Here is a 26,621-nt window from a genome sequence, read left to right as displayed (position 1 = left end):
TAACACTACCATTTAATAGAAAAACCTGTAATTACTTTTTAAAATCCAGATGCATGTCAGAATTATCTTGCAATTATTTGAAAAATACAAATGCCCAGGTATTGCTTTTTTTCTCCAAAGCTCCAGAAGTGTTTCTAATGAGCAACCACGTTTAAAAACAACTGGACTATATAATGATCTTTTGCTTTTATCTGGTTGCTTCACTTTTCCTATTTCATATTCAGTGCTCCCACTTCATTTAGTTTATGTTTTCCAATTTCTCCACCTCTTTTTTGGTTTAGTTCAGTTCAGTTCAGTCGCTCAGTTGTGTCTGACTCTTTGCGACCCCATGAATTGCAGCACGCCAGGCCTCCCTGTCCATCACCAACTCCTGGAGTTTACTCAAACTTATGTCCATCGAGTCGGTGATGCCATCCAGCCATTTCTGTCATCCCCTTCTCCCCCTGCCCCCAATCCCTCCCAGCATTAGGGTCTTTTCCAAGGGGTCAACTCTTCACATGAGACGGGCCAAAGTACTGAAGTTTCAGCTTTAGTATCAGTCCATCCAGTGAACACCCAGGACTGATCTCCTTTAGAATGGACTGGTTGGATCTCCTTGCAGTCCAAGGGACTCTCAAGAGTCTTCTCCAACACCACAGTTCAAAAGCATCAATTCTTTGGCGCTCAGCTTTCTTCATAGTCCAACTCTCACATCCATACATGACTAATGGAAAAACCATAGCCTTGACTAGACGGACCTTTGTAGGCAAAGTAATGTTTCTGCTTTTGAATATGCTATCTAGGTTGGTCATAACTTTCCTTCCAAGGAGTAAGCATCTTTTAATTTCATGGCTGCAATCACCATCTGCAGTGATTATGGAGCCCCCCAAAATAAAGTCTGACACTGTTTCCACTGTTTCCCCATCTATTTCCCATGAAGTGATGGGGCCAGATGCCATGATCTTATTAGTTTTCTGAATGTTGAGCTTTAAGCCAACTTTTTCACTCTCCACTTTCACTTTCATCAAGAGGCTTTTTAGTTCCTCTTTACTTTCTGCCATAAGGGTGGTGTCATCTGCATGTCTGAAGTTATTGATATTTCTCCTGGCAATCTTGATTCCAGCTTGTGCTTCTTCCAGCCCAGCATTTCTCATGATGTACTCTGCATATAAGTTAAATAAGCAGGGTGACAATATACAGCCTTGACGTACTCCTTTTCCTATTTGGAACCAGTCTGTTGTTCCAGGTCCAGTTCTAACTGTTGCTTCCTGACCCTCTTTTTTGGTTACCATTGTTCTTTCTCAAGATTTTATTAAGCATAGTAGAAAAACTTCTGTATGCATATGTATAATATACACATAACTAGTACGTATAATATGTATACATATATAAATAGTCATGTGTAATATATATATTTTAGAAAACTTATGAATTTTTGCCATTTGATTCCACTTGTTTGACTTACTATGAATAGAAATACTACATTTCTAATTTATATTCACTCAAAACTTTGATATAGTTTCATGTATTTTGGTATCTAGTATTACTGCTAAAAGTCTAGAAAATTTATTATCTTAGTGATTTATAAAAAATTTTTTTGAATGAGGCTTGAAACTTGAAACTTCTAATCCAGTTCTCAGAATATAAAGAAATACTATGTTGTTTAAAAAAATAGGAAATGAACATATAATACAGTATTATTTGCAGGTCAGGAAGCAACAGTTAGAACTGGACATTGAACAACAGACTGGTTCCAGCCTCTTGATGAAAGTGAAAGAGGAGAGTGAAAAAGTTGGCTTAAAGCTCAACATTCAGAAAACGAAGATCATGGCATCTGGTCCCATCACTTCATGGCAAATAGATGGGGAAACAGTGGCTGACTTTATTTTTTGGGGGCTCCAAAATCACTGCAGATGGTGATTGCAGCCATGAAATTAAAAACACTTACTCCTTGGAAGGAAAGTTATGACCAACCTAGATAGCATATTGAAAAGCAGAGACATTACTTTGCCAACAAAGGTCCATCTAGTCAAGGCTATGGTTTTTCCAGTGGTCATGTATGGATATGAGAGTTGGACTATAAAGAAAGCTGAGCACTGAAGAATTAATGCTTTTGAACTGTGATGTTGGAGAAGACTCTTGAGAGTCCTTTGGACTGCAAGGAGATCCAACCAGTCCATCCTGAAGGAAATCAGTCTTGAATATTCATTGGAAGGACTGATGTTGAAGCTGAAACTCCAATACTTTGGCCACCTAATGCGAAGAGCTGACTCATTTGAAAAGACCCTGATGCTGGGAAAGATTGAAGGCAGGAGGAGAAGGGGATGACGGAGGATGAGATGGTTGGATGGCATCACCGACACAATGGACATGGGTTTGGGTGGACTCCGGGAGTTGGTGATGGACAGGGAGGCCTGGCATGTTGCGGTTCATGGGGTTGCAAAGAGTCAGACATGACTGAGCAACTGAACTGAACAGTATTATTAACTAAAGTATTGATTTTGTTCAAATTTCATAAAATTTTATGCTAGTGTCCATTATTTGTTTTCATATCTTATTCAAGAGTCCACATTGTATTTAATTGTATTGAGCAGCTTCAGCTCCATACAACAAACTGATAAATTCTCCCTTCATTTTAATCCTTTGCACATATTTTCTAATTTTCCTTGTTATGACTTATATACACCCATCATTTAAAAATGGACATTTAATTTCCAAATATGTGAAATTTTAAAAGTATCTTTGATATTAATTTCTCCTTTAAATGCTCTCTTCTCTGCAATCACCCTCTACATTTTTTCAGTCTTCTAACTTTAGTGAGGCTTTCAAAGGCTAAGTCAAAGATCTCTCTTGGTAAATGTCACATTGCACTTGAAAATTATTTTCAAATGTCTTTTGATATTGATTTCTAACATAATTCCACAGTGATAAGAGAACAGAATCTATATGATTTCAATACCTTTTGACCATGAAATTTTTGTACCTTGTTTTATGTCCCTAGATATGTTTCAGGGTCTCCTAGTTTATAGAACTTGAATAAAATTTGTATCCTATCATTGCATGAAAATTGTATAAATCTTAATTATGTTGAATTGGTTCATAGTACTTTTCAGGTCTATTATATCCTTCAACTTCTCTGTATATTCATTCTATTAATTTTTGAGAGTTTGATATTGAAGCTCCAACCAAAAATCTTATCTACTTAAAAAATAACTAATATATAATAGAACTATATGTAACCTTGTTATGTATTTTCCAAGTCGTCTGTAAATGTGTTATCATATTTTCATAATTTAAAAAATAAAAAAGAAATAGATCTAAAAAAATAAAAGCTTCTCTGGCCTTCTTCATAATAGCTTTGAACTGGAAACAACTCCAATGCCCATCAATAAGGGAATGGTTAATCAAATTGTAGTAAAATTATGTGATAAAATACTACTCAGCAGTAATAAGATTAACCCACTGACACATGCAACATCATGGAAATATCTCAAAAGCATATTAATTGAAATAAGCCAACACTAAAAAATATGTTTAGGAGAAAGTGGGGGCTTTGGATGTCGGAATCCCGCAGCTAGGTGGATGGAGGGGTCAGCAGCTGGGCTGTGACAACTGGCGAGGGGCTCAGGGTGTGCATTTGTGAGGGGAGAGAGGGAGAGAGAAGGGTGCCTCAGAGGTGACATTCTCTCAGCCTGCTAGTCTTCTTCCAGGGGCACTACAAATGCCCCCAGTTTCCCAGCTGCTAAAGGAAAAGGAGGAAGGCCTACGAGTTTGAAATTTCTTTGACCACATCCCTGAAACTGCCTGATAAATCAGCCTCTATTGGAGTTACCCCTCGTCCAAGGTAAGGAGCAGCGGCTGCGCTTCGCTGGAGCAGCCATGAAGTGATACCCCACGCCCAAGGTAAGAGAAACCCAAGTAAGATGGTAGGTGTTGCCAGAGGGCATCAGAGGGCAGACACTGAAATCATACTCACAGAAAACTAGTCAATCTAATCACACTAGGACCACAGATCAGTCGCTCAGTCGTGTCCGACTCTTTGTGACCCCATGAATCACAGCACGCCAGGCCTCCCTGTCCATCACCAACTCCCAGAGTTCACTCAGACACACGTCCATCGAGTCAGTGATGCCATCCAGCCATCTCATCCTCTGTTGTCCCCTTCTCCTCCTGCCCCCAATCCCTCCCAGCATCAGAGTCTTTTCCAATGAGTCAACTCTTCGCATGAGGTGGCCAAAGTACTGGAGTTTCAGCTTTAGCATCATTCCTTCCAAAGAACACCCAGGGCTGATCTCCTTCAGAATGGACTGGTCGGATCTCCTTGCAGTCCAAGGGACGCTCAAGAGTCTTCTCCAACACCACAGTTCAAAAGCATCAATTCTTCGGCGCTCAGCCTTCTTCACAGTCCAACTCTCACATCCATATATGACCACTAGAAAAACCATAGCCTTGACTAGACGGACCTTTGTTGGGAAACTAATGTCTCTGCTTTTGAATATGCTATCTAGGTTGGTCATAACTTTCCTTCCAAGGAGTAAGCGTCTTTTAATTTCATGGCTGCAGTCACTATCTGCAGTGATTTTGGAGCCCAAAAAAATAAAGTCTGACACTGTTTCCACTGTTTCCCCGTCTATTTCCCAGACTGGAAAAGGTCAGTTTTCATTCCAATCCCAAAGAAAGGCAATGCCAAAGAATGCTCAAACTACCACACAATTGCACTCGTCTCACACACTAGTAAAGTAATGCTCAAAATTCTCCAAGCCAGGCTTCAGCAATATGTGAACCGTGAACTTCCTGATGTTCAAGCTGGTTTTAGAAAAGTCAGAGGAACCAGAGATCAAATTGCCAACATCCGCTGGAGCGTGGAAAAAGCAAGAGAGTTCCAGAAAAACATCTATTTCTGCTTTATTGACTATGCTAAAGCCTTTGACTGTGTGAATCACAATAAACTGTGGAAAATTCTGAAAGAGATGGGAATACCAGACCACCTGACCTGCCTCTTGAGAAATCTGTATGCAGGTCAGGAAGCAATAGTTAGAACTGGACATGGAACAACAGACTGGTTCCAAATAGGAAAAGGAGTACGTCAAGGCTGTATATTGTCACCCTGCTTATTTAACTTATATGCAGAGTACATCATGAGAAATGCTGGACTGGAAGAAACACAAGCTGGAATCAAGATTGCCAGGAGAAATATCAATAATCTCAGATATGCAGATGACACCACCCTTATGGCAGAAAGTGAAGAGGAACTCAAAAGCCTCTTGATGAAAGTGAAAGTGGAGAGTGAAAAAGTTGGCTTAAAGCTCAACATTCAGAAAACCAAGATCATGGCATCCGGTCCCATCACTTCCTGGGAAATAGATGGGGAAACAGTGTCAGACTATTTTTCTGGGCTCCAAAATCACTGCAGATGGTGACTGCAGCCATAAAATTAAAAGACGCTTACTCCTTGGAAGGAAAGTTATGACCAACTTAGATAGCATATTCAAAAGCAGAGACATTACTTTCCCAACAAAGTTTCGTCTAGTCAAGGCTATGGTTTTTCCTGTGGTCATGTATGGATGTGAGAGTTGGACTGTGAAGAAGGCTGAGCACCGAAGAATTGATGCTTTTGAACTGTGGCATTGGAGAAGACTCTTAAGAGTCCCTTGGACTGCAAGGAGATGTAACCAGTCCATTCTGAAGGAGATCAGCCCTGGGATTTCTTTGGAGGGAATGATGCTGAAGCTGAAACTCCAGTACTTTGGCCACCTCATGAGAAGTGTTGACTCATTGGAAAAGACTCTGATGCTGGGAGGGATTGGGGGCAGGAGGAGAAGGGGATGACAGAGGATGAGATGGCTGGATGGCATCACTGACTCAATGGACATGAGTCTGAGTGAACTTCGGGAGCTGGTGATGGACAGGGAGGCCTGGCGTGCTGCGATTCATGGGGTCCCGAAGAGTCCGACATGACTGAGTGACTGAACTGAACTGATAGAATATTTAAAGTATGATCAGAAGACAAAAGGATAAAGTACGATCCCTTCTTGATGAAGTCTGAGAATAGACAAAACCAACCTGTAATGATAAAAATCAGAAAATGATTTTTGGGGATGAGGGGAATTGACTAGAATGGAGCACAGCTGGGATTTCCCTGGTGGTCCAGTGTTTAAGAATCCACCTGGCAATACAGGGGACACAGGTTCAGTCCCTTGTCTCCTGGTCCGGAAACTAAAATCCCACATGCTCGGGGGCAAACCCGTGTACCAAAACTACTGAGTCCCCAACCCTAACTAATGACCGAAGTCCATGTGCCCTAGAGCCCATGTTGTGCAACAAGAGAAACCACCACATTGAGAAGCCCAAGCATCTCAACTAGAGACAGCTCCTGCTCACAACTAGAGAAAGCCCAAGTGCAGCAACGAAGACCCAGTGTAGCCCCTCCCACAAAAAAAGGACCACAGTTTGAAGAAACTTTCTTTGATGACAATGAAAATGTTGTGTTTCTCAGTTTGGGTGGTGGTTATGTGGGTGTATGGGCTTCCCTGGTGGCTGGTGGCTCAGATGAAAAAGAATCTGCCTGCAGTGCAAGAGACACTGGTTCGATCCCTGGGTTGGGAAGATTCCCTGGAGAAGGAAATGGCAACCCACTCATTATTCTTGCCTGGAGAATTCCATGAACAGAGGAGCCTGGCGGGTTACAGTCCACTGGGTCACAAAGAGTTGGACATGACTGAGCAACTAACACAGTATGTGAGTATATACAAATGTCAAAATTCATTGAAATGAACATGTAATATCTGTATATTGTATGTTAATCATAACACACAAAAAATTAATACAGATTAAATCTGCTTAGTCATAAAAAATGCTGGTATGAACTTCCTAATACTTGGTTTTTGGAACACATATTGATGCACACCTGTTGAGTATATAGTTAGTAGAATTACTGGGTCATAGAATATGCATGAATCATAGCTCTGCAATTTAATAGCTGCATGATGGTGGGCAAGCATCCAGACTTCTAGAGAACACCAGTTTCTTCATCTGTTACCAAGGAGTTAATCTCACCTTGATGGGTTCAAACCATGAAAAACTGTTTTTGACAATTAGCAAAAAAGACATAATGCTGAGAAATCTCATTTTCTAAAAGCAGTGCTTTTCAGAAAATCTGCTATTTGAAATATCAGTGAGACCAGAGCATTCCACACTTGCCTGGAGCATCTGAGTGACTTTGACACAGAGAAGCAGCCTCAATTTCCAACCCAGGTGCAGAGCTTCAGATAAGGGGTTTCTAGATACAGCATTCCACATTTATCTTCACGTTGTTAGTTTCCAAGGAAACAGGATTCTGAGTCCTCTTGTTAGCTCAGGCCCGATGATAATCCCTTTACACATAGCCTGGCTGGTATGCTTTGAGGCTATCAAAAACACTGCTTCTTTTAAATTTTACCTACAGTCCATCCTTAAAAATTCTAGAATAATTCTCTCTCTCCCTGTGCTTGGTAAGACGCCCCATAACTGTCCCTTTTGCAGCATTAAGTTAATAAATCTGTCAGACCATAGGTGGTCTCTATCAGATGGGTTTCATCTTAGGAATTACCAGTAACTTTGTAAAATGTGTTCACATTGCCTGGATGGGCATTTAAGAAATGATACTTATTATTTATTATTCATGTATAAATTCAATATATACTCATTTGACATTTAGTATTTGCAAGGCACAAATGTATTGCTACAAGTGACAGCACAAGATAGCCATGGCACAGATGGAAAACCACTTTTTATTTTAGTTGGAGAAAAACCAACAATAACAACCACCACTTCAAACCAGGATGAAAACCTTTACTGAACTTCACTTCATTGAACAGAGTCAAATGTAAATGAAAACATTCCCAAGGCTATTTTCTAAGTAAAAAGTACAATGTACATTATTTACTATGGTGGTGGTGGTGCTGCTGCTGCTAAGTTGCTTCAGTCGTGTCTGACTCTGTGTGACCCCAGAGACGGCAGCCCACCAGGCTCCTCTGTCTCTGGGATTCTCCAGGCAAGAACACTGGAGTGGGTTGCCATTTCCTTCTCCAATGCATGAAAGTGAAAAGTGAAAGTGAAGTTGCTCAGTTGTGTCCAACTCTCGTGACCCCATGGACTGTAGCATACCAGGCTCCTCCGTCCATGCGATTTCCAAGGCAAGAGTACTGGAGTGGATTGCCATTTCCTTCTCCAACTATGGTGGTGCTTTAGTTGCTAAGTCGTGTACAACTCTTGTCATGGGCTGTAGCCAGCCAGGCTCCTCTGTCTATGGAATTTCCCAGACAAGAATACTGATTTACTCTACTATGTATGCTGTGTGCTAAGTCGCTTCAGTCATGTCCAACTTCTTGTGACCCTATGGACTGTAGCTTGCCAGGCTCCTCTGTCCATGGGATTCTCCAGGCAAGAATACTGGAGTGGGTTGCCATGCCATCCTCCAGGGGATCTTCCCCGCCCAGGGATTGAACCGGCATCTCTTAGGTCTCCTGCATTGGCAGGGGGATTCTTTACCACTAGTGTCACCTGGGAAGTCCATACAATACTACCATTGTTGTTTAGGTGCTAAGTTGTGTCCAACTCTGTGATCCCATGGACCGCAGCACACTAGGCTTCCTTGTCTTTCACTATCTCCTGGGGTTTGCTCAAACTCATGTTCATTGAGTAGGTGATGCCATCCAACCATCTCATCCTCTGTCACCCCCTTCTCCTCCTGTCCTTAATCTTTCCCAGCATCAGGGTCTTTTCCAATGAGTTGGCTCTCATGTCAGGTGGCCAAAGTATTGGAGCTTCAGCTTCAGCATCAGTCCTTCCAATGAATATTCAGGGGTGATTTCCTTTAGGAGTTACTGGTTTGGTCTCCTTGCCGTCCAAGGGACTCTGAAGAGTCTTCTCCAGCACCACAACTCAAAACCATCAATTCTTCAGCTCAGCCTTCTTTATGGTCCAACTTTCACATCCATACCTGACTACTGGAAAAACCATAGCTTTGACTATATGGACCTTTGCTGGCAAGATATATAAAACTATGGACTTCCCAGTTGGCACTAGTGGTAAAGAACCCATTTGCCAATGCAGGAGACAGAAGAGACGTGGGGTTGCAAAGAGTCAGACACAACTGAAGCGACTTAGCCGGCAAACATATAAAACTACGGATTCTAAAAAAATATATATATGGTTTTAAAAACCAGAATGAGAGCCCCCAAATGTCATCTGTCCTTTTCTAAAGAGAGAGAGAGAAAAATAAAAGCTCTTATAAATGCTCCAACAACAACAAAAAAAATAGAGACAGATTTGCTTATAAAAGCTCTAAGGCTGCACATAGGCTCATTCACCCATTAAGGGCCCCCTCCCACACAGACAAGCAGCTTCCTCTCTTGGTCATTCCCCAGAGATTGCAAAGCAGACTGGGGTGAAGTGGGGTGGAGAAAACGGAAAACAAACACTGCCAGTTTCCCCTCACTTCTGTCTATCTTGATCTCCCCCCAAAGCAAAATCTACCCTTGTCTTTCCATTTACCATAAGCTCACAAAATGCAGTCTTCTATGGAAACACTGAGGTCATACATTACAAGTTACTTAAGGGAATGATTTTAAAAAATTGAGAATCTAGTTCTCCAAGAAATCCTGGTTTGGGATATAGATGAAGAAGCTATTTGGAGGGATTTAGATGGAGAATGAATTTGGTAATATGAGAATGCATTTTAAGGACATAGCAAGATGACAATACAATTAGCTTAGTGCTTGGGTTTTGCAGTCAAATCTCAGAAAAGCAAATTAACCTCTGTGGCATTAACTTTCTCACCTGAAATAGGGGAAATGATCATGCTTGTTTTGTTGTTACTTTACTTCAACATTTAAAAATCGATTGTCCGTTATCCATGACTTCCTTGGTGGCTCAGATGGTAAAGCATCTGCCTACGATGCGGGAGAGCCGGGTTGGGAAGATCCTCTGGAGAAGGAAATGGCAACCCACTCCAGTACTCTTGCCTGGAGAATCCCACGGATGGAGGGGCGTGGTAGTCTACAGTCCATGGGGTCTGTTATCTAGTCTGAAGGTAAGAATAGTTAGGACATCATCCCTTGGCGTGAAACAGCTTATGAATAACTGAACTGCAGTGGGGCGGGGGGGGGGGTGGTCACACATAATACGTGCTTTAAAAATCTTTTCATTATTATTTTATTGTTAGGCTTCCCAGGTGGCGCACTGATCAAGTATCCGTCTGCCAATCCAGGAGACACAAGAGACGCTGGTTCGATCCCTAGGTGGGGAAAGATCCTCTGGAGAAGGAAATGACAACCCACTCCCATACTCCTGCCTGGAAACTTCCATAGACAGAGGAACCTGGCGGGCTACAGCCCATAAGGTTGCAAAGAGTCGAACACGATTGAGCGACTAAGCACGCAGACTAGAAGAGGGGTGGAGAGAGAAATGAAAGTGATTTGTAAACCATAAAAGTGCTTCAAAAATCCTCCCAAAGCCCTAGGGGATGAAAACAGTGAGGAATCTCAGGAGTTTGGTTACGGATCTGGGTTTCAAGGTTGTCGAATTCTCCATATTTGGGCCTGAGTTCTCAGAATAGAACAGGATAGGATGTTAGGGCTGAGATCATCTGGTACAATTTTATGCTAATTGAAAAATTCTTGCCTTCTGTCGCTGTGCCCTGACAATAAACAACATCGCCACCCCAGACTCTCCCATCCGAGTCCCAACGGCATGACGTCATCGCTCCGCCCCTCAAACTCCAGGGCGTCGCGTCTCTAAGCTACCTTTCAGCCGCCAGGTCCGGCAGCGCCTGCGCAAATGTGGGGCGGGTCGAGCCGGGGCGGTCGCGAGCGCGCCGCGAGGGGGCGGGGCTAGTGCGCACGCAGCTTCATCCCGTCCCCGCCCTTTCTCTTCCCGGTTTCCCTGTCAGCCTGCGGGTCGGGTCTGGCGGCTGTTTCCGGTAGGAGCGCGGTGCAGGGCTAGTCGCTGTCTGCTCCTCGTCATGTCCTACGGTCCCTTAGACATGTACCGGAACCCGGGGGGCTCGGGGCCCCCGCTCCGGGACTTCAACAGCATCATCCAGACATGCAGCGGCAACATCCAGCGGATCAGCCAAGCCAGTGAGCCGGGGTACCGCGGCGGCTGGGGGGGCGGGGGCCGTCCTGACGAGGCTGCCGGGACGGCGGAGCCCAAAGCCACACCTGAGGCCGTCTCGGGCGCTCCGCTCTGGATACGGTGGCCTGCCATCCGCGAATCTGCCAGGCCCAGGCACCCTGAGGGTCCGGCGCCTCAACTGAAGCTCGAGTTTCTTCTCAGGAGTTCTGCCCTTAAGGTGTTTTGGGGCTAAGACAGCAGTCCTGACAGCCCCAGGGTGGGAGGGTGTGTTTGTCTGCTCCAGAGCAGTGAGTGAGTCAACCTGATGCAGCGGTCAGCCGAGTTTTTCCTGTCATCTGCTTCCCTCCACCCACTTCTCTTTGACCAGTTTGGATCGGGAGTTGTTTACTGGTTTAGACTTTACATTCTGCTCAGCTTCTGGCTTCTTGAAAGTCAGCTGCTTTCAATTAAGCAGAGTGGAGAATGCATGTGTTTTGGTGACTTTAATACAGTTCTTCCTGTAAAGTTTCAAAGTCAGTTACAATGACTTGTATTCAAGGGGTCAGATGACTTCTACTTTAATAAAGAGAATTCACCAAAGACACTTCAGTTTACAGTATTTTGTCTTTTGTAGCAGAAGATTTGCGTGTTTTTGGATTTCAAGCTGATAAGTCTTTTGTTTTCCTTCCCGATCTAGTTACTCTTTTGAACAAGCATGATACACAGAGAAGCTCAGGGACATGGCCACAATCACATAGCAAGTAAGACATGGTAGAATTGGTGGTGGATTTCAGAATGTCATTGCTTGTCTTAAAACTGCCTCCCCACTGTTAGGGTCTAAATGAGACTGTAGATGAATGAGTTAAATCTTGTGCCTGAAGATCATCTCAGAGCCTTATAAACAGGAGGTCAGCAGCAGCAGCAACTACTTGGAAGGAATGGTATCATCATCCTTGTTGTTTATTATTGTGTTTTTGTGAGCTTGGCTGTGCCTTGTTAATAGGTAGAACTAGTTGGTCCTGAATCACAATTATGTTCTATATTTTAAAGAAAAATACCACTTAGCTTTTAAATTTAATATGTAATGTAGAATTTGAGAGAGGGAAAGTTTCTGATGGAAATCATTTGAGTCTTGGCGCCTTGGGAGTGGAAAGAAGACTATGTGATCTGTGAAATCCGAAACAAAAATTTATATGACCACTGGTGGGATTTTCCTGGTGGTCCAGGGAAGTTAAGACTTCATGCTTCCACTGCATGGGGCGCAGGTTCAAACCGTGGTTGGGAAACTAAGATCCCATATGCTGCATGGTGCAGCCAAAAAATATTTTAAAAATATATGACCATTGGTTCAGAAGTATAGTACTTTGTGTTCCAGTTTCCTTTTGTGAGGGAGCTGTAACACAGGCTAGATCAGAAAATTCTGATTCAAAGCCAAAAATTTATTGTTGAGACCAATTCTAATTTTAATGTCTATGTGTGAAATGTTCATTTTGTATGCATTTGAGTATCATGCATGTACTGTGTATAAGAACTGGCAGGGAGCCTTTGGCGTACATAGCAACTGAAAGGATTTGGTGCTATAGAAGAGATATAATAAAATTATAGGTAGTCAGGAGAGACATCTTTTTCACTTGGGAGGGACCAGGGAAGGCATTATGGCATTTGAGTTGGGTCTGGCTGGAAAGATGGTGGAAAGGATTTGAACTTTTTACAGTAAATAAGAGAAGGGCATTTAAGGAGGGAATTAAATGAACAAGGCATGGTAGGGGGAAAGCATGTGCTGTGTATAAAAAAGTAGAGTGGTTTAATTTGGCTAGTGTGGTGGATTCTAGAATGGAGTGCAAAGTAGGCTTGGAAAGGTTAAGTTGGGACCTAGATATGAAGAGCTTTAATTGCTAACCTAATGGGTTTGGATTTAATTCTGTAGAAATGTGTAAATCGAGTTGGAATGGAGAGACTGGAATCAGAGATACCAGTTAGGAACTGAAAATGAAAGAAAGGATAGGAGAGGTGTCTTTGGCGATAGAATTCATAAGATTTAGCTCTTGGTTAGGCATCAGGCTCAAGTAATAGTTGGATTCAGCCATTAATAACATTAATAGCTAACATTTTTGGTGCTTACTGTGTGCCAGGCGATGTACGTGCTTTACAGCGATGTAAGTGTTGATTTTGTAACAACCCTTTGAAGTAATTACCAGTATTATTTCTTTTTATGGGTTAGGAAACAGGATAAGAAACTTGAAACCAGATCTGTCTCTTATGACCAACATTTAGCCTTTTTATAATTTTTAATTAATATTAGTTTTGTAGCAGCTAACACTTCAGCAGGTTAGAAGTGACTTTTTTTTTTACTCTTCATAGGAAGCTATGGGGAATGCCTGAGCTGTGGAACTTTCTCCTCTTGTGGTTGGTCTACCTCTCCTGCTAGATTGTTAGTTCCTTCGAAGAAATGAGACATGACTTATTCATCTTTATATTTCTAGTACTTACCTAAGATCTACCCATATGATAGATTCACTTATTCGCTGTTCAACAAATATTCTTTGAGCACCTGCTATGCACAGGGGATGGAGTGATGAGCAAGATAGACAAAACCCTGCCCTGATAGTGTGTGTGTGTGTATATATGTGTGTGTATGAATGTGTGTATATACATACATAGGCATACATACACATATATAACTAATGTTGAGAAATAGTAAGTGCTATGAAGGAAAAATAAAGCAGGATAAGGAGACACAAAGTAACCAGAGAAAGAAGTGCTATTTATTCTTACATCAGATGGTCAAGGAGGACCTCTCTGAGTAGACCCCTGAATGAAATGAGGGAGCCATGTGAGTAGCTGAGGGAAGGCATTCTAGGCAGAGGAAACTGCAAGAGCAAAGACCTCAGTGCCTCCAAGAATGGCAGGGAGACTAATGTGTCTGGACTGCAGTTAGAGAAGGAAGCATAGTAGGAAAAGAGGCCGTGGAGATAGCCAGGGATCATACTATTTAGGGTCTTGAGGCTCAGTAAATTGTATTTAGTAGATTTGAATGAATGAGATTTTTTCCACCATCTTGAAACTCTCCCTGCCTCATTTATCTTGTGCTATGTGGTTCCTACCACATCTTATGACCCTAGGCAGTGTGAGTTGGAATTTTCCCTTTGGGATTGTTTAGTGAGGCTCTGGGAGTTGGAAATGGGTAGGGTGACATTGTCTCTACCCATTTACCAGGCTGGCACCCATTCCCCAAACTTGGCCAGTGTACCTAAGTATACAGTATGGATGTGACACCCACCCCCCTCCACCCCCTGCTTCAGACATATGCCCACGTCCATATAGTCCTGCAAGGACCTGTATTTATTGAAAATATGAGAGAATAGCTTATTCTTTTTTCTCAACTTTTCAGCTGCATTTGTGGGTTTGGAATTGCTGAGCCTTTCAGGCTGAAATACGGCAGGCCATTGTGTGGGTTGTTATAGGTACAGCTAAGGTTGACTGCCTGGCACAAACGGTTGTTATCAGTCTGTGTGGGCAACAGAAGAAAAATGTTTGACTCCGCCTGTTGTGAAATGAAGGGTCTGGGCAGATAGAGGGCAATAACCTAACAGGCTCCAAGTTATCTCTGAAGAGATTAAAGAACAGCATGTCTGTTCTTTAATGTTGCTAATTTATTGATATGATTTTGTTTACAAAAAACTTAAAAGCAGCTAAACTTTTAAAATTGACTGTTGTGTGAAATCCTGTGGGCTGTTCTTTTAAAATTGTTTGCCTTTGCTGTTTATTTCGTTGCCCACTTTGTGAAGTCTTCATGATCTCAACATCTGTATCCAGCAGCATAGTCTCAGTGTTTCTGTTTCCTTTCTAGTTCACCCCAATAATGCTATCAGCAGTATGTCTAAAATCCCTCTTACCTCCTCAAGAGCCTACAGTGGCTGGCTGTTGTTGCTGCATCAGGTCTTAGCATTCCGCTTTGCTTCCATTGTCTTTGTCATCTTAATCCAAATTAGCCATATTTTCTCCTATTCGTCACCCTTTGCTCCAGGCGGGCTATTTTTCTTAACATCCCTAAACACTGATTTCTGCAGCAAGTTTTTGCTCATTCTATTCCTCTTTTCTTCAATCGTTCCCTGCCTCGCAAACCACCTAAATTATACAAATCCTTTGAGTTGTGCTTAAATCCTGCCCCTTGTAACTAAGCTTTCCCTTGCTTTTCAAAGAATGAAGTCAACAGGAGCCCGGGAGTTAGGCTCAGCAGATCTGTGACAGAGTTCTTGCTCCTCTATGTTGTACCGTTAGCCTGGAGCAGTTCCCCTTTCTGTCTGTTACCCCATCTGTAAAATGAATGCTATGGGTAAAATGCGTTCTTTGAAAGTGCCTAGTATAGTGCCCGGCCGGAATAGCATTGGTTGAGTCCCCTGCTCCACCATAGTTTAGTAGTTAAGTGAGCGGGCTCAGGAGTCAGACGGTCTGGGTTTGAGTCCTAGATCTGCTCTGACTAGCTGTGTAAGCATATTGCTGTACTTCTCCGTTTCAGTTTCCTCATCTGTAAGATGGAGTTAATAACAGTCTTTACTTCATAGGATCATGAGAATTAAATGAGGAAATTTATGTAAAGTGCTTGAAGCAGGACTGCAGCATTGTTTAAGAAATGTTAACTGTCATTTTGTTTTTCTTTCTGAATTCGCAAGCTTAGCACTTACTTTATTGTGTATTCTGTAATTAATGCATGCTTTTTGACCTTGTTATTCCAACTGAGAGATCACTGTTAGTGTTGTGGGGATAGCAACCGCGCATTGTACAGCTCTCTCTTAACTACAGGGCCTGGCACTGCAGTGGATATGTGTTAATAGTTGGCATTCAGTATGTACTTAATTGATTTTTATCATCGCTAAGTACATTTTTCTTGGTCTCGAGTTTGATAATAATAGCTATGCTTGATTGAGTTCTTTTAAGTGCCAGACACTGTTCTGAATTTAGCTTCATATTGTCTTAATGTCAGCCTCACAGCAGCCACACGAGGATTCTCTTGTTATTCCCATTTTGTAGGTGAGGAAACTGAGGCGCAAAGGAGTGGAGCCTTTTACTAGGAATTGTGAAACTGGGAATAACACACAGGCAGTCTCAATTCAGAGTCTATGTTCTTAACCCGTTGTGTGTTCTGTCATGGGTGTGGTAAATAGAAGATTATACCTTCGATATTCAGTGTTTGTGTTCAGTTTAGTTTAGAGCTTTCCTATCATAGTGGCTAAAAAGTCAGGTCATTTTCATGATAGCTTTGCAAAAACGATGCAAACCTAATTTTCAGAGTAAGACGCTGAGATGACTTCATTGTCATGACTTATGTCGTAACGTAAGCTATCATGTTCTCATTTTATGTAAATACGATTCTTTCCTTGAATATATGTTTGCTTGTTTACCTTTATGGTAGTTGCTTTCAGTGTGTCTAGACTTTGATATGAACTAAGGTTCATTTGGAGATTCAGATTCTGCTAAAAGCTGATCTCAGCTAAAAGTCCACGAAGAGTGTTCAGTTTAGAGCAGTTCCTAGTGTGGATGTTAGCTGTAATGTGCAATAAATTGGTTTGCTTTGTAGTCTTATAAAAGTTTTAGCCAGGACATGCTTTTAAACATGAGAGGTCAGTGATAGGAGAAATTGAGGCCTAGTTTTAAAAATAACAAAATTGCTTACACAGAACTGAAGAACTTGTCTTTACATTTGGCCTAGTCATCTGGTTTCCAGATTATGTAGCATTTCATAGAGGATAGATACCCAGTGATTTTCATCCAAAATGTAACAAATCAGTCTAAAAGTAAAACTTTCATTTACTAGAATGCTTAGAAAAGGAGTTTTCTCATTAACTAAGCTGACCAGAAAACTCTTCTAGATTTAACCCATTTTGATAAAAATTATTCCAAAAAATATCACTTTACTTTTTAACATCTTAAGTGCATTCAAGGGAAAAATAAGTGTGTATGTAACTGTTTCTTTTTGTGCTTTAGGTTTAAGGGATACAGTTCTTTTCTTTTTTTATTTATTTATTTTTTTTTTCTTTTTTTAAAAAGAGTTATTAGTTTACTTTTGTAGCTGGGCTCCATCTTCCTTGCTGCCCTGAGCTTTCTCTAGTTGTAGGGAGTGGGGGCTATTCTCTGGTTGTGGTGTGTGGGCTTCTCTCTTGCTGTAGAGCACAGGTTCTAGGCTCTCAGGCTCAATAGTTGTGGCACACAGGCTGAGTTGTTCCCCACCATGTGGGATCTTCCTGGACTAGGGATCAAACCCATGTCCCCTGCAATGGCAGGTGGTTTTAACCACTCGACCATCAGGGAAGTCTCAAAGTGATACAGTTCTTGGTTGTGAAACAGATGGGTCATTGAGTCACTATTTTCAAATAAACTCTGATGTTGGTGGTTATGGAGGGCATTATACAAAGAATTCTACTTCCAGTAAACAAAGACATTACTGTCCTTATCATTTGAGTTTTGGGGCATCTTGCTGGAAACTTTTAGGAAAATATCAATATTCAGGAATTTGAATAGAATTAATGAAAGCTTGGATTCATTCTGGTGTTTAGCTAACAAGTGACGCTATAAAGTCCTCCTCCCTCCACCCAATCCCCCCATCCCAATTTATGTATCTCAGCAAACAAAAGAAGTCAGAAAAGACTAGGTAAAAAAAGTTCTCAGCTGAGTTTAAACCAAGAACAGCTGATTTTAAATTGACTTTTCCCCCGTAGTCTGTAAAATCCCCTTTGCTGTCTAGGGCACTTAATACATTTTGATTGGTGATTAACAACTTGAAATTTTAAAATCTCTAGAGTTTCTAAAGAGAATGCTCTATGTAAAGACAGTCAATAAGATGAGATCTGTTTCCTTGAACTGCCATACTAGTAACATTTACCTCTATGTGTCACCCTGTAACCAATTATTTTCTGGAGGAGTGTGTATGCATGTGTGGTTATGCAAATACAAAAATGAGTAGAATGTGGTCCCTCCTCTCCAGAGGTGTATAGTCAGTCCAGTCCCATTTGTACAGAGAGGCAGAGTCTCTCTCAGCCAAACTCAGTCTTGCAAAAAAACTGCTTGGTTACACAGCATCATTCTGGGACTAGAGCTTCTTCATTATTGTTGACTTTTATCATTGAGCAGTGGTGGGAGTACTTAAGGGTCATTTAGTCCTTATGTAGTCATAGTAATTGAATGAGGAAAAAAGCCCCACCCACACAAATAGTAAGTACTGTGACAGACAAAAAGTACTCAATATGTGTTAGTTAAACCTGAATATCATATACAATTGGTGAAAGAGACCCAGCAACATGAAATGATTTATCTGGTGCCGTACATGTAGTTAGTGGTCCTGTTTGGCTTAGAATTTAGGTCTCATTATTCCTAGCTCATGTTCGTTCATATCTGCTGCCTTGAAAGTGGCATGACATAAAACTGAGGAAGTAAAGTCGTTCAGTTGTGTCCGACTCTTTGCGACCCCATGGACTGTAGCCTACCAGGCTCCTCCCATGGGATTTTCCAGGCAAGAGTACTGGAGTGAGTTGCCATTTCCTTTTTCAGAGGATCTTCCCCACCCAGGGATCGAACCTGGGTCTCCTGCATTGTAGGTAGATGCTTTACCGTCTGAGCCACCAGGGAAGTCTCAAAACTGAGGCTAACTGAATTAATCAGCAATTGCTTCCTGCTCCCTGGGTGCTGGCACTCTGCTGGACTCCGGTAAATATGCAGGAACCTTCCCAAAGGTGGCAGGGCCTTAGGGAAGGGAGCGGGTTGGAGCAAGGGCATCAGCCTATCTGGAGGACAGAGCTGTTAAGTTAGGGAGCTGTCAGATAAGCAGGGTGGGGCAAAGTGCAACACTGGCAAATGGAAGCCTGCCCTAAGTCACTACATTCTGTGTATTTCCTCTAAAGGAGGAAATGTAGTCTGCCTGTGAGAGAGTCTCAGTTCAGTTCAGTTCGGTTGCTCAGTTGTGTCTGACTCTTTGCGACCCCATGAATCGCAGCACGCCAGGCCTCCCTGTCCATCACAAACTCCCGGAGTTCACTCAGACTCAAGTCCATTGAGTCAGTGATGCCATCCAGCCATTTCATCCTCTGGCGTCCCCTTTTCCTCCTGCCCTCAATCTCTCCCAGCATCAGAGTCTTTTCCAATGAGTCAGCTCTTCGCATGAGGTGGCCAAAGTACTGGAGTTTCAGCTTCAGCATCATTCCCTCCAAAGAAATCCCAGGGCTGATCTCCTTCAGAATGGACTGGTTGCATCTCCTTGCAGTCCAAGGGACTCTCAAGAGTCTTCTCCAACACCACAGTTCAAAAGCATCAATTCTTCGGCGCTCAGCCTTCTTCACAGTCCAACTCTCACATCCATACATGACCACAGGAAAAACCATAGCCTTGACTAGATGGACCTTTGTTGGCAAAGTAATGTCTCTGCTTTTGAATATGCTATCTAAGTTGGTCATAACTTTCCTTCCAAGGAGTAAGCGTCTTTTAATTTCATGGCTGCAGTCACCATCTGCAGTGATTTTGGAGCCCCCCAAAAATAAAGTCTGACACTGTTTCCACTGTTTCCCCATCTATTTCCCAGGAAGTGATGGGACCAGATGCCATGATCTTCGTTTTCTGAATGTTGAGCTTTAAGCCAACTTTTTCACTCTCCACTTCCACTTTCATCAAGAGGCTTTTTAGTTCCTCTTTACTTTCTGCCATAAGGGTGGTGTCATCTGCATAGCTGAGGTTATTGATATCTCTCCTGGCAATCTTGATTCCAGCTTATGTTTCTTCCAGTCCAGCGTTTCTCATGATGTACTCTGCATATAAGTTAAATAAGCAGGGTGACAATATACAGCCTTGACGTACTCCTTTTCCTATTTGGAACCAGTCTGTTGTTCCATGTCCAGTTCTAACTGTTGCTTCCTAACCTGCATAGAGGTTTCTCAAGAGGCAGGTCAGGTGGTCTGGTATTCCCATCTCTTTCAGAGTTTTCCACAGTTTATTGTGATCCACACAGTCAAAGGCTTTGGCATAGTCAATAAAGCAGAAATAGATGTTTTTCTGGAACTCTCTTGCTTTTTCCATGATCCAGCGGATGTTGGCAATTTGATCTCTGGTTCCTCTGCCCTTTCTAAAACCAGCTTGAACATCAGGAAGTTCACGGTTCACATATTGCTGAAGCCTGGCTTGGAGAATTTTGAGCATTACTTTACTAGCGTGTGAGATGAGTGCAATTGTGTGGTAGTTTGAGCATTCTTTGGCATTGCCTTTCTTTGGGATTGGAATGAAAACTGAGAGAGTCTAATGTGACATAAAAAAATATAGTTATTGGAATTAGCCCTGGATTTGAATTCTGGTTTTTATGGACTTCCCTGGTGGCTCAGGCAGTAAAGCGTCTGTCTACAACTCGGGAGACCTGGGTTCGATCCCTGGGTTGGGAAGATTCCCTTGGAGAAGGAAATAGCAATCCACTCCAGTACTATTGCCAGGAAAATCCCATGGACAGAGGAGCCTGGTAGGCTACAGTCCACGGGGTCACAAAGACACGACTGAGGGACTTCGCTTTCACTTTTATGACACTGCTTAAAACCATTGGTGGCTTCCCATTTCATTCAAATTGGAAGGCCTTGCTCCAGTTTACAGGGTCCTATGTATTCTGGCTCCCCTCCTCTCTCATCTCTCTAGTCACATTGGCCCCCTGTTTCTCCATCACAGCAAGTGCTCTTGCCTTGGGGACTTTGTGCTTCATGCTCTCTGCTGGAAAGCTTCTCCCCCAGATATTTTCATGGTTTGATCTTTCACTTCCTTTAGGTCTCTCCTCTGTGTCACCTTATCAGACAGGTCATCTTTGACTACCTCCTGTAAACTACTATCTTCTCCCTACCCTGTTATTCTGGCCCTTACCTGATTTTGTTTTTCTTCTATATACCACTACCTGATACATGCTTATTATCTCTTCTCCTAAAAAGGAAAGCTTCTTGAGAACAATATCTTCTAGAGCACATATCTGTAGAATAGGTATTCTAAATGAAGGAATGAGTTTTGCAACAGCGTGAGCCTCAGTGTACCCACCTGTAATAATGCTTATCTAAGTAGATACGGGGCTTCCCTGGTGGGACAGAAGGTAAAGAATCTGCCTGCAGTGCGGGAGACCGGGATTCAATCCCTGGGTTGGGAAGATCCCCTGGAGAGGGGAATGGTAACCCCCTCCAGTATTCTTGCCTGGAGAATCCCATGGACAGAGGAACCTAGCAGGCTATGGTCCATGGGGTCGCAAAGAGTTGGACACGACTGAGCAACTAGCACAACAACAGTAAGATAATGCTTATCAGGAGTGAAGGAAAAGCACTCTTCTGCTGTTTCCTCCACTCTCAATACTTCTGACACCAGGTGTGTGGGTTTACCACACACCAGTGGTCAGTTTCTGTGGACTTAAGTGGGGTGTCCTACAATTTAATTCAATTCTGACACTACCTGGAGTTAGCATCAGATTCCACAAATTAAGGGCTTAGTCCCACAAGGCTCCCCTGACCCCACCCCCTTCAGATGCCAATTGTAAATGTAGGTTCTTACCTGTCTTTCTGACCAGTGAGCTGTATTGGAGGTGTTCCCATGAGCCCCTCTTCAGGTTCAGCTCGTTTGCTAGTCCAGCTCACATAACTCAGGAAAACATTCACTTACTGGTTTATTATAGTGAAAGAAAGTGAAGTCGTTCAGTCGTGTCTGACTTTTTGCGACCCCGTGGACTGTAGCCTGCCAGGCTCCTCTGTCCATGGGATTCTCCAGGCAAGAATACTGGAGTGGGTTGCCATTGCCTTCTCCAGGGGATCTTCCCGACCCAGGGATTGAACCCGGGTCTCCCGCATTGCAGGCAGACGCTTTACCCTCTGACCCACCAGGGACTGGTTTATTATAAAAGGACATAATTCAGGACCAGCCAGATAGAAGAGATTGCTAGAACAAGGTATGTAGGAAGAGCTTAAAATATCTGTACTCTCTATGGGCACTGACACCCTCCCTGCATCTGTGTGTGGTCACTCAGTCGTGTCTGATTCTTTGCGACCCCATGGACTGTGCCAGGCTCCTCTGTCCATGGGATTTCTCAGGCAAGAATACTGGAGTGGGTTGACATGCCCTCCTCCAGGGGATCTTCCTGACCCAGGGATCGGACCCGTGTCTCCTGAGTCTCCTGCATTGGCAGGTGAGTTCTTTACCACTGAACCACCTGGGGAGTCCACCAATCTGGAAGCTCATCAAATCTAGTTCAAGAATTTATAGAGTTTAATCTGTACTTCTTCTCTCTACCCCCAGTTTCCCTTCTCAGAGGTTGGTGGGTAGAACTGAAATTTCCAACCTGCTAATTACTTGGTCTTTCCGGTGACAAACCCTGCCCACCCTAAGGCCATCAGGGCTTAGGTCACCTCAATAGGTAAACTCTGTATGCTCCAAAGGAGCCCTTTATGAATAACAAAAGACACTCCTATCACTCAGGAAATTCTAAGGCTTTTAGGAACTCTTTGCCAGGACCTGAGGAAAAAGACTAAATATACTTTTTATTATACCACATCAACGGAGAAGGCCCTGGCACCCCACTCTAGTACTCTTGCCTGGAAACTCCCATGGATGGAGGAGCCTGGAAGGCTGCAGTCCATGCGGTCACTAAGAGTCGAACACGACTGAGCAACTTCACATTGACTTTTCACTTTCATGCATTGGAGAAGGAAATGGCAACCCACTCCAGTGTTCTTGCCTGGAGAATCCCAGGGACGGGGGAGCCTGGTGGGCTGCCGTCTATGGGGTCGCACAGAGTCGGACACGACTGAAGTGACTTAGCAGCAGCATACCACATCAAGTACATAGCCCAGTGTCTGGCACATGGTGAACGCTCTGTAGATGCTAATGTCTGTCCTCTTTCTTAAATTATTTGTTTGGCCAATCAGTTGATAGCTTTGATTCTGATTCCCATTAGACTTAGGTAAGAAGGACATTATACATCTTAGTGATGAAAAATGGTTATTTATATCTTACATAATGCTTTTTTAGCAGAATGCCATCTTCTGTAGTGCTTTACATTTTCCTGTGGAACCATTAAGCTAAAAAACCCTCATTTAATAGAATAGTTATATTTTAGGAAAGTTTGTCAAAAGGCAACTTTTTAATCATGTGAAATCTATATTTCTGTTATAAAATTGGAGTTATATTTTGCTTAAAAGATGGTCTTAAAATAAGATAAAATCATAATTTGAAGTGTTACACACATATATATTCTTGACTGTGGAAACTTTTGCTTTGTAACACCTATTATGGCACAGTGATCTGGGCTAAGGATGTTGACCTAAAACAGAAACTGCCAGATATTTCTCCAGCAAAGACAGGTTTATTCAGAGTTACCAGAGAGTTGCAGTTTGGGGTCTGCAATCAGGGCAGGCCAAGTGCAAGCCCCCTCCTAGCAAGGGAAGGGTAAAGAAAGTTGGGAAGAATACAGCAACCCCAGAGTCCAGGGCTTCTCACTGGCTTAGAGGTGTCTTCCTGCTGGGTTCTGCTGTCTGGTAGGTGTGAGAGCTCCCCCTTGGGATCTCCCAACTCTATTTAATTGAGGTTTCCGTTTGTTAATTTTTTGCTGGAGAAATAACTCCTAGACACTGTTAAGGGCTAGGTTGTTCAGTTTCCCTTAGGTGTAGAGTCACTCAGCAACCACCTAGAAGATTTTGGCTAATTATTATTTCTTAACAGACTTAGAAGCTATTAACACATCTGTGTTTCTGTAAGGTAACTGGTCCTTACTAAGCTTGCCTTTTTACTACTCTTGGTGACCAAATTAAGGTCAGTATTATGACTGTGACCCCCAAATTTTTTATTTAAGAAGCACCCTATCATAAGGAACAATCAATTTTTAAAATTTAAAATTCTAATAAGTAAAGTTTCATTTTTATTGGACATTGAAGCCTTGTATATAATCTGTTCCTATAATAGATACAAATTGTTACAGTAAGCATTGGTTTCCTCATCTTCCCCTAAGCCAGTCATTTAGCAGTCTGGTGTTTCACAAGTGGAACTGGATTAAACCTGAGAGGGTAGGAGAGCCCTCACAAAGGAACTGTCTTTTGGCCAGAGGAGCCCTGTACCTATTGTGGTATATTATCTCTTGAAGTCCTGGTGAAACTTGGAGATAATTATGTTCCACTGGACACAAAGTACTTTGTTATTGTGTTCTGTATTCCAGTTTCTTGCAATAGAAGACAGTTGTGAAGTTTCTCAGTCATGTGCAACTCTTTGCGATCCCATGGACTATAGCCTACCAGGCTCTTCTGTCCGTGGAATTTTCCAGGCAAGAGTACTGGAGTGGGTTGCCATTTCCTTCTCCAGGGGATCTTCCTGACCTGGGGATCGAACCCAGGCCTTCTGGATTGTGGGCAGACGCTTTACCCTCTGAGCCACCAGGGAAGCCCTATAGAAGACAGTGAATGCTTTTAAAATGCAAGCATAAAAACAAACAAAAAACAAACATACAATAAAATTTCAAGCTCAATAAATGAATGAAGCTCCCCCATCTCTGCCAACAGAAAAAGAAAATAGAAAGTAGGACGTAGGAAATCAGGGGCTCTATTCCTGTTGTAGAAGTCAGTGAGCGACAAGGGTGTTCAGATTCCCAGCCAGACTATTTCTGACTATCAGTTCCTCCGGAACTCTGCTTTCCTAGTTCAGGACTAGGGTCTTAAACACCTAGGATTCAAATATGACCATTCCTGATCTTAGCACAATATCTTGGTAGAGTAATCTGAACAAAGCGATGTACTATTTGTCTACAGACAGCATAATTAAAAGAACATAGGCATTGGAGTATGATGTCCCTGGGGTTGAATTTTTTGCCCTACTTCTTTTTGTGTGTGTGCTTACATAAGATATTTAACTTCTCTAAATCTGTTTCCTCATCTGCAAAATGAACATACATCTACTTCAGACTGTTGCTATGAAAATGAATAAGATTATGTATACAAAGCTCCTAATATAGTACTTGGCACATAGAAGTGCTCAATTAGTGGTAACTTATTATCAATAATAAATGTACATTGTCTTTCCAAAAATGTTTGCTGTAGAAAATTATTTTGTATTCATGAATTTAAATGTTTATTGTTGTGAATTGATACTTGGTATCAAGGCCATTCCAAAAGAGACAAACATTTTAACCAGTGCCACTGGAAATCTGGTAGAATGTGGAAGTTCTTTGGGAGTGAGGAAAACCACCACCTTCTGCTTAGTGGCATAGTTACTCTCTAGGAGAAAGGTAGATCTCACAGGTAGATTTAGAAGAGAATAGTTTAGAAGATCAAGACCAGGGTCTTGATCATAGCATGCTTTCTATTAGTTGTACATTCTTATTCAGGATATGGGGAGAGACTAGTGATCTGAGAATTAGGATGCTTGTTTTTTTTTTAAATTTTTATTGGAGTATAACTGATTTACAGTGTTGTGTTAGTTTTAGGTGTACAGCACAGTGAATCAGATTTTCCCTTATAGACCATTGCAGGGTATTGAGTAGAGTTCCCTGTGCTCTACAATAGGTCCTTATTAGGTATCTACTTTATATATAGTAGTATGTATATATCAATCTCAAGTCTCCCAATTTATCCCTTTCCCTCTCCCCACGGTGCTTGTGATGAATGTATTTTTCTTTTTAATAAATTTTTATTTCCTCCTCTCCCCAGCCGCTCAGATAAAGAACTTGATGAGCCAACTAGGAACTAAGCAGGATTCAAGCAAGCTACAGGAAAATCTGTGAGTAGCTTCCTAACAAGTTTGGGATTTGTGAGGGCCTTCTGGGGACACACTTAATGCTCTTGCTGCTTGGCGGCTTAGGTTTCAGGCCTGTGAGGTCAGCACAAGAGGCAGTGGGACATGAGGTCATAGCTGGATCTAGAAGAGGAGCAACAAAATACATTAATGGGTTGTGATCTCCCTTGCCTCTCTGAGTCCTTGGACTCTGCTTTTCTTCCTCCCTTGGACAGCTTAGCAGAACAATTTAGGGAAGTAGAGGGGGAATCCCTACGACTCTTAAACTGCATTCTCCCTACAGGAGCTTCCTTGTTGGCACAGGCCTCCTGATGATCTACATTGCTTGTCTAATCTGTTGGATTTCCAACTGTATATAATATTAAAGAAGTGTATTCGGAATAGCCCGAGGAGAGAAGAGTGGAATAGATTCTTTTTATTATGTCCTTCTTGACTCTATCTCTGCTGTTAGAAGTTCTAGTTTCCATCTTTACACTATTTTTGTTTCCTGTCCTAGACATTGGGAAGTGAGAGAATGACTTACTGTTAGTACTTTGAGCTTTTTTGATGGAGACGTGAGGTAGCTGTTGGTATGTTAGTACTGTCCATGATGCTCAAGCTTTGGATTGACTCTTTTTGGGGGCTTTTGATTTTTATTTTGTTATTGTTATTTTTTTTGCTGTACCATATGGCTGGTTGGATCTTAGTTCACCAAGCAGGGATTGAACCAGTGCCCTCTTCGGTGGAAGAGGGGACCACTGAACCACCAGGAAATTCCCATTTTTGTTTTTTGGTTTTTTGAT

General features: G+C 42.3%; 1 protein-coding gene across 1 annotated transcript in view; it reads left to right on the top strand.

The window, feature by feature from the left end:
- The first annotated feature begins 10,860 nt into the window (after positions 1 to 10,860).
- The window catches only part of STX12 (syntaxin 12), a 35,895-nt gene continuing 20,134 nt past the window's right edge, over positions 10,861 to 26,621 (top strand). Inside the window, exons 1-2 of the mRNA XM_027519052.1 lie at positions 10,861 to 11,099; positions 25,755 to 25,824. Coding sequence (XP_027374853.1) covers positions 10,982 to 11,099; positions 25,755 to 25,824 — 188 coding nt within the window. The 5' untranslated portion in view covers positions 10,861 to 10,981. The remainder of the gene's footprint in view (positions 11,100 to 25,754; positions 25,825 to 26,621) is intronic.

The sequence above is a fragment of the Bos indicus x Bos taurus genome, chromosome 2 (assembly GCF_003369695.1).
Source record: "Bos indicus x Bos taurus breed Angus x Brahman F1 hybrid chromosome 2, Bos_hybrid_MaternalHap_v2.0, whole genome shotgun sequence".
In the NCBI taxonomy this organism is placed as follows: domain Eukaryota; kingdom Metazoa; phylum Chordata; class Mammalia; order Artiodactyla; family Bovidae; genus Bos; species Bos indicus x Bos taurus.
This window is presented reverse-complemented; position numbering and strand designations above follow the sequence as displayed.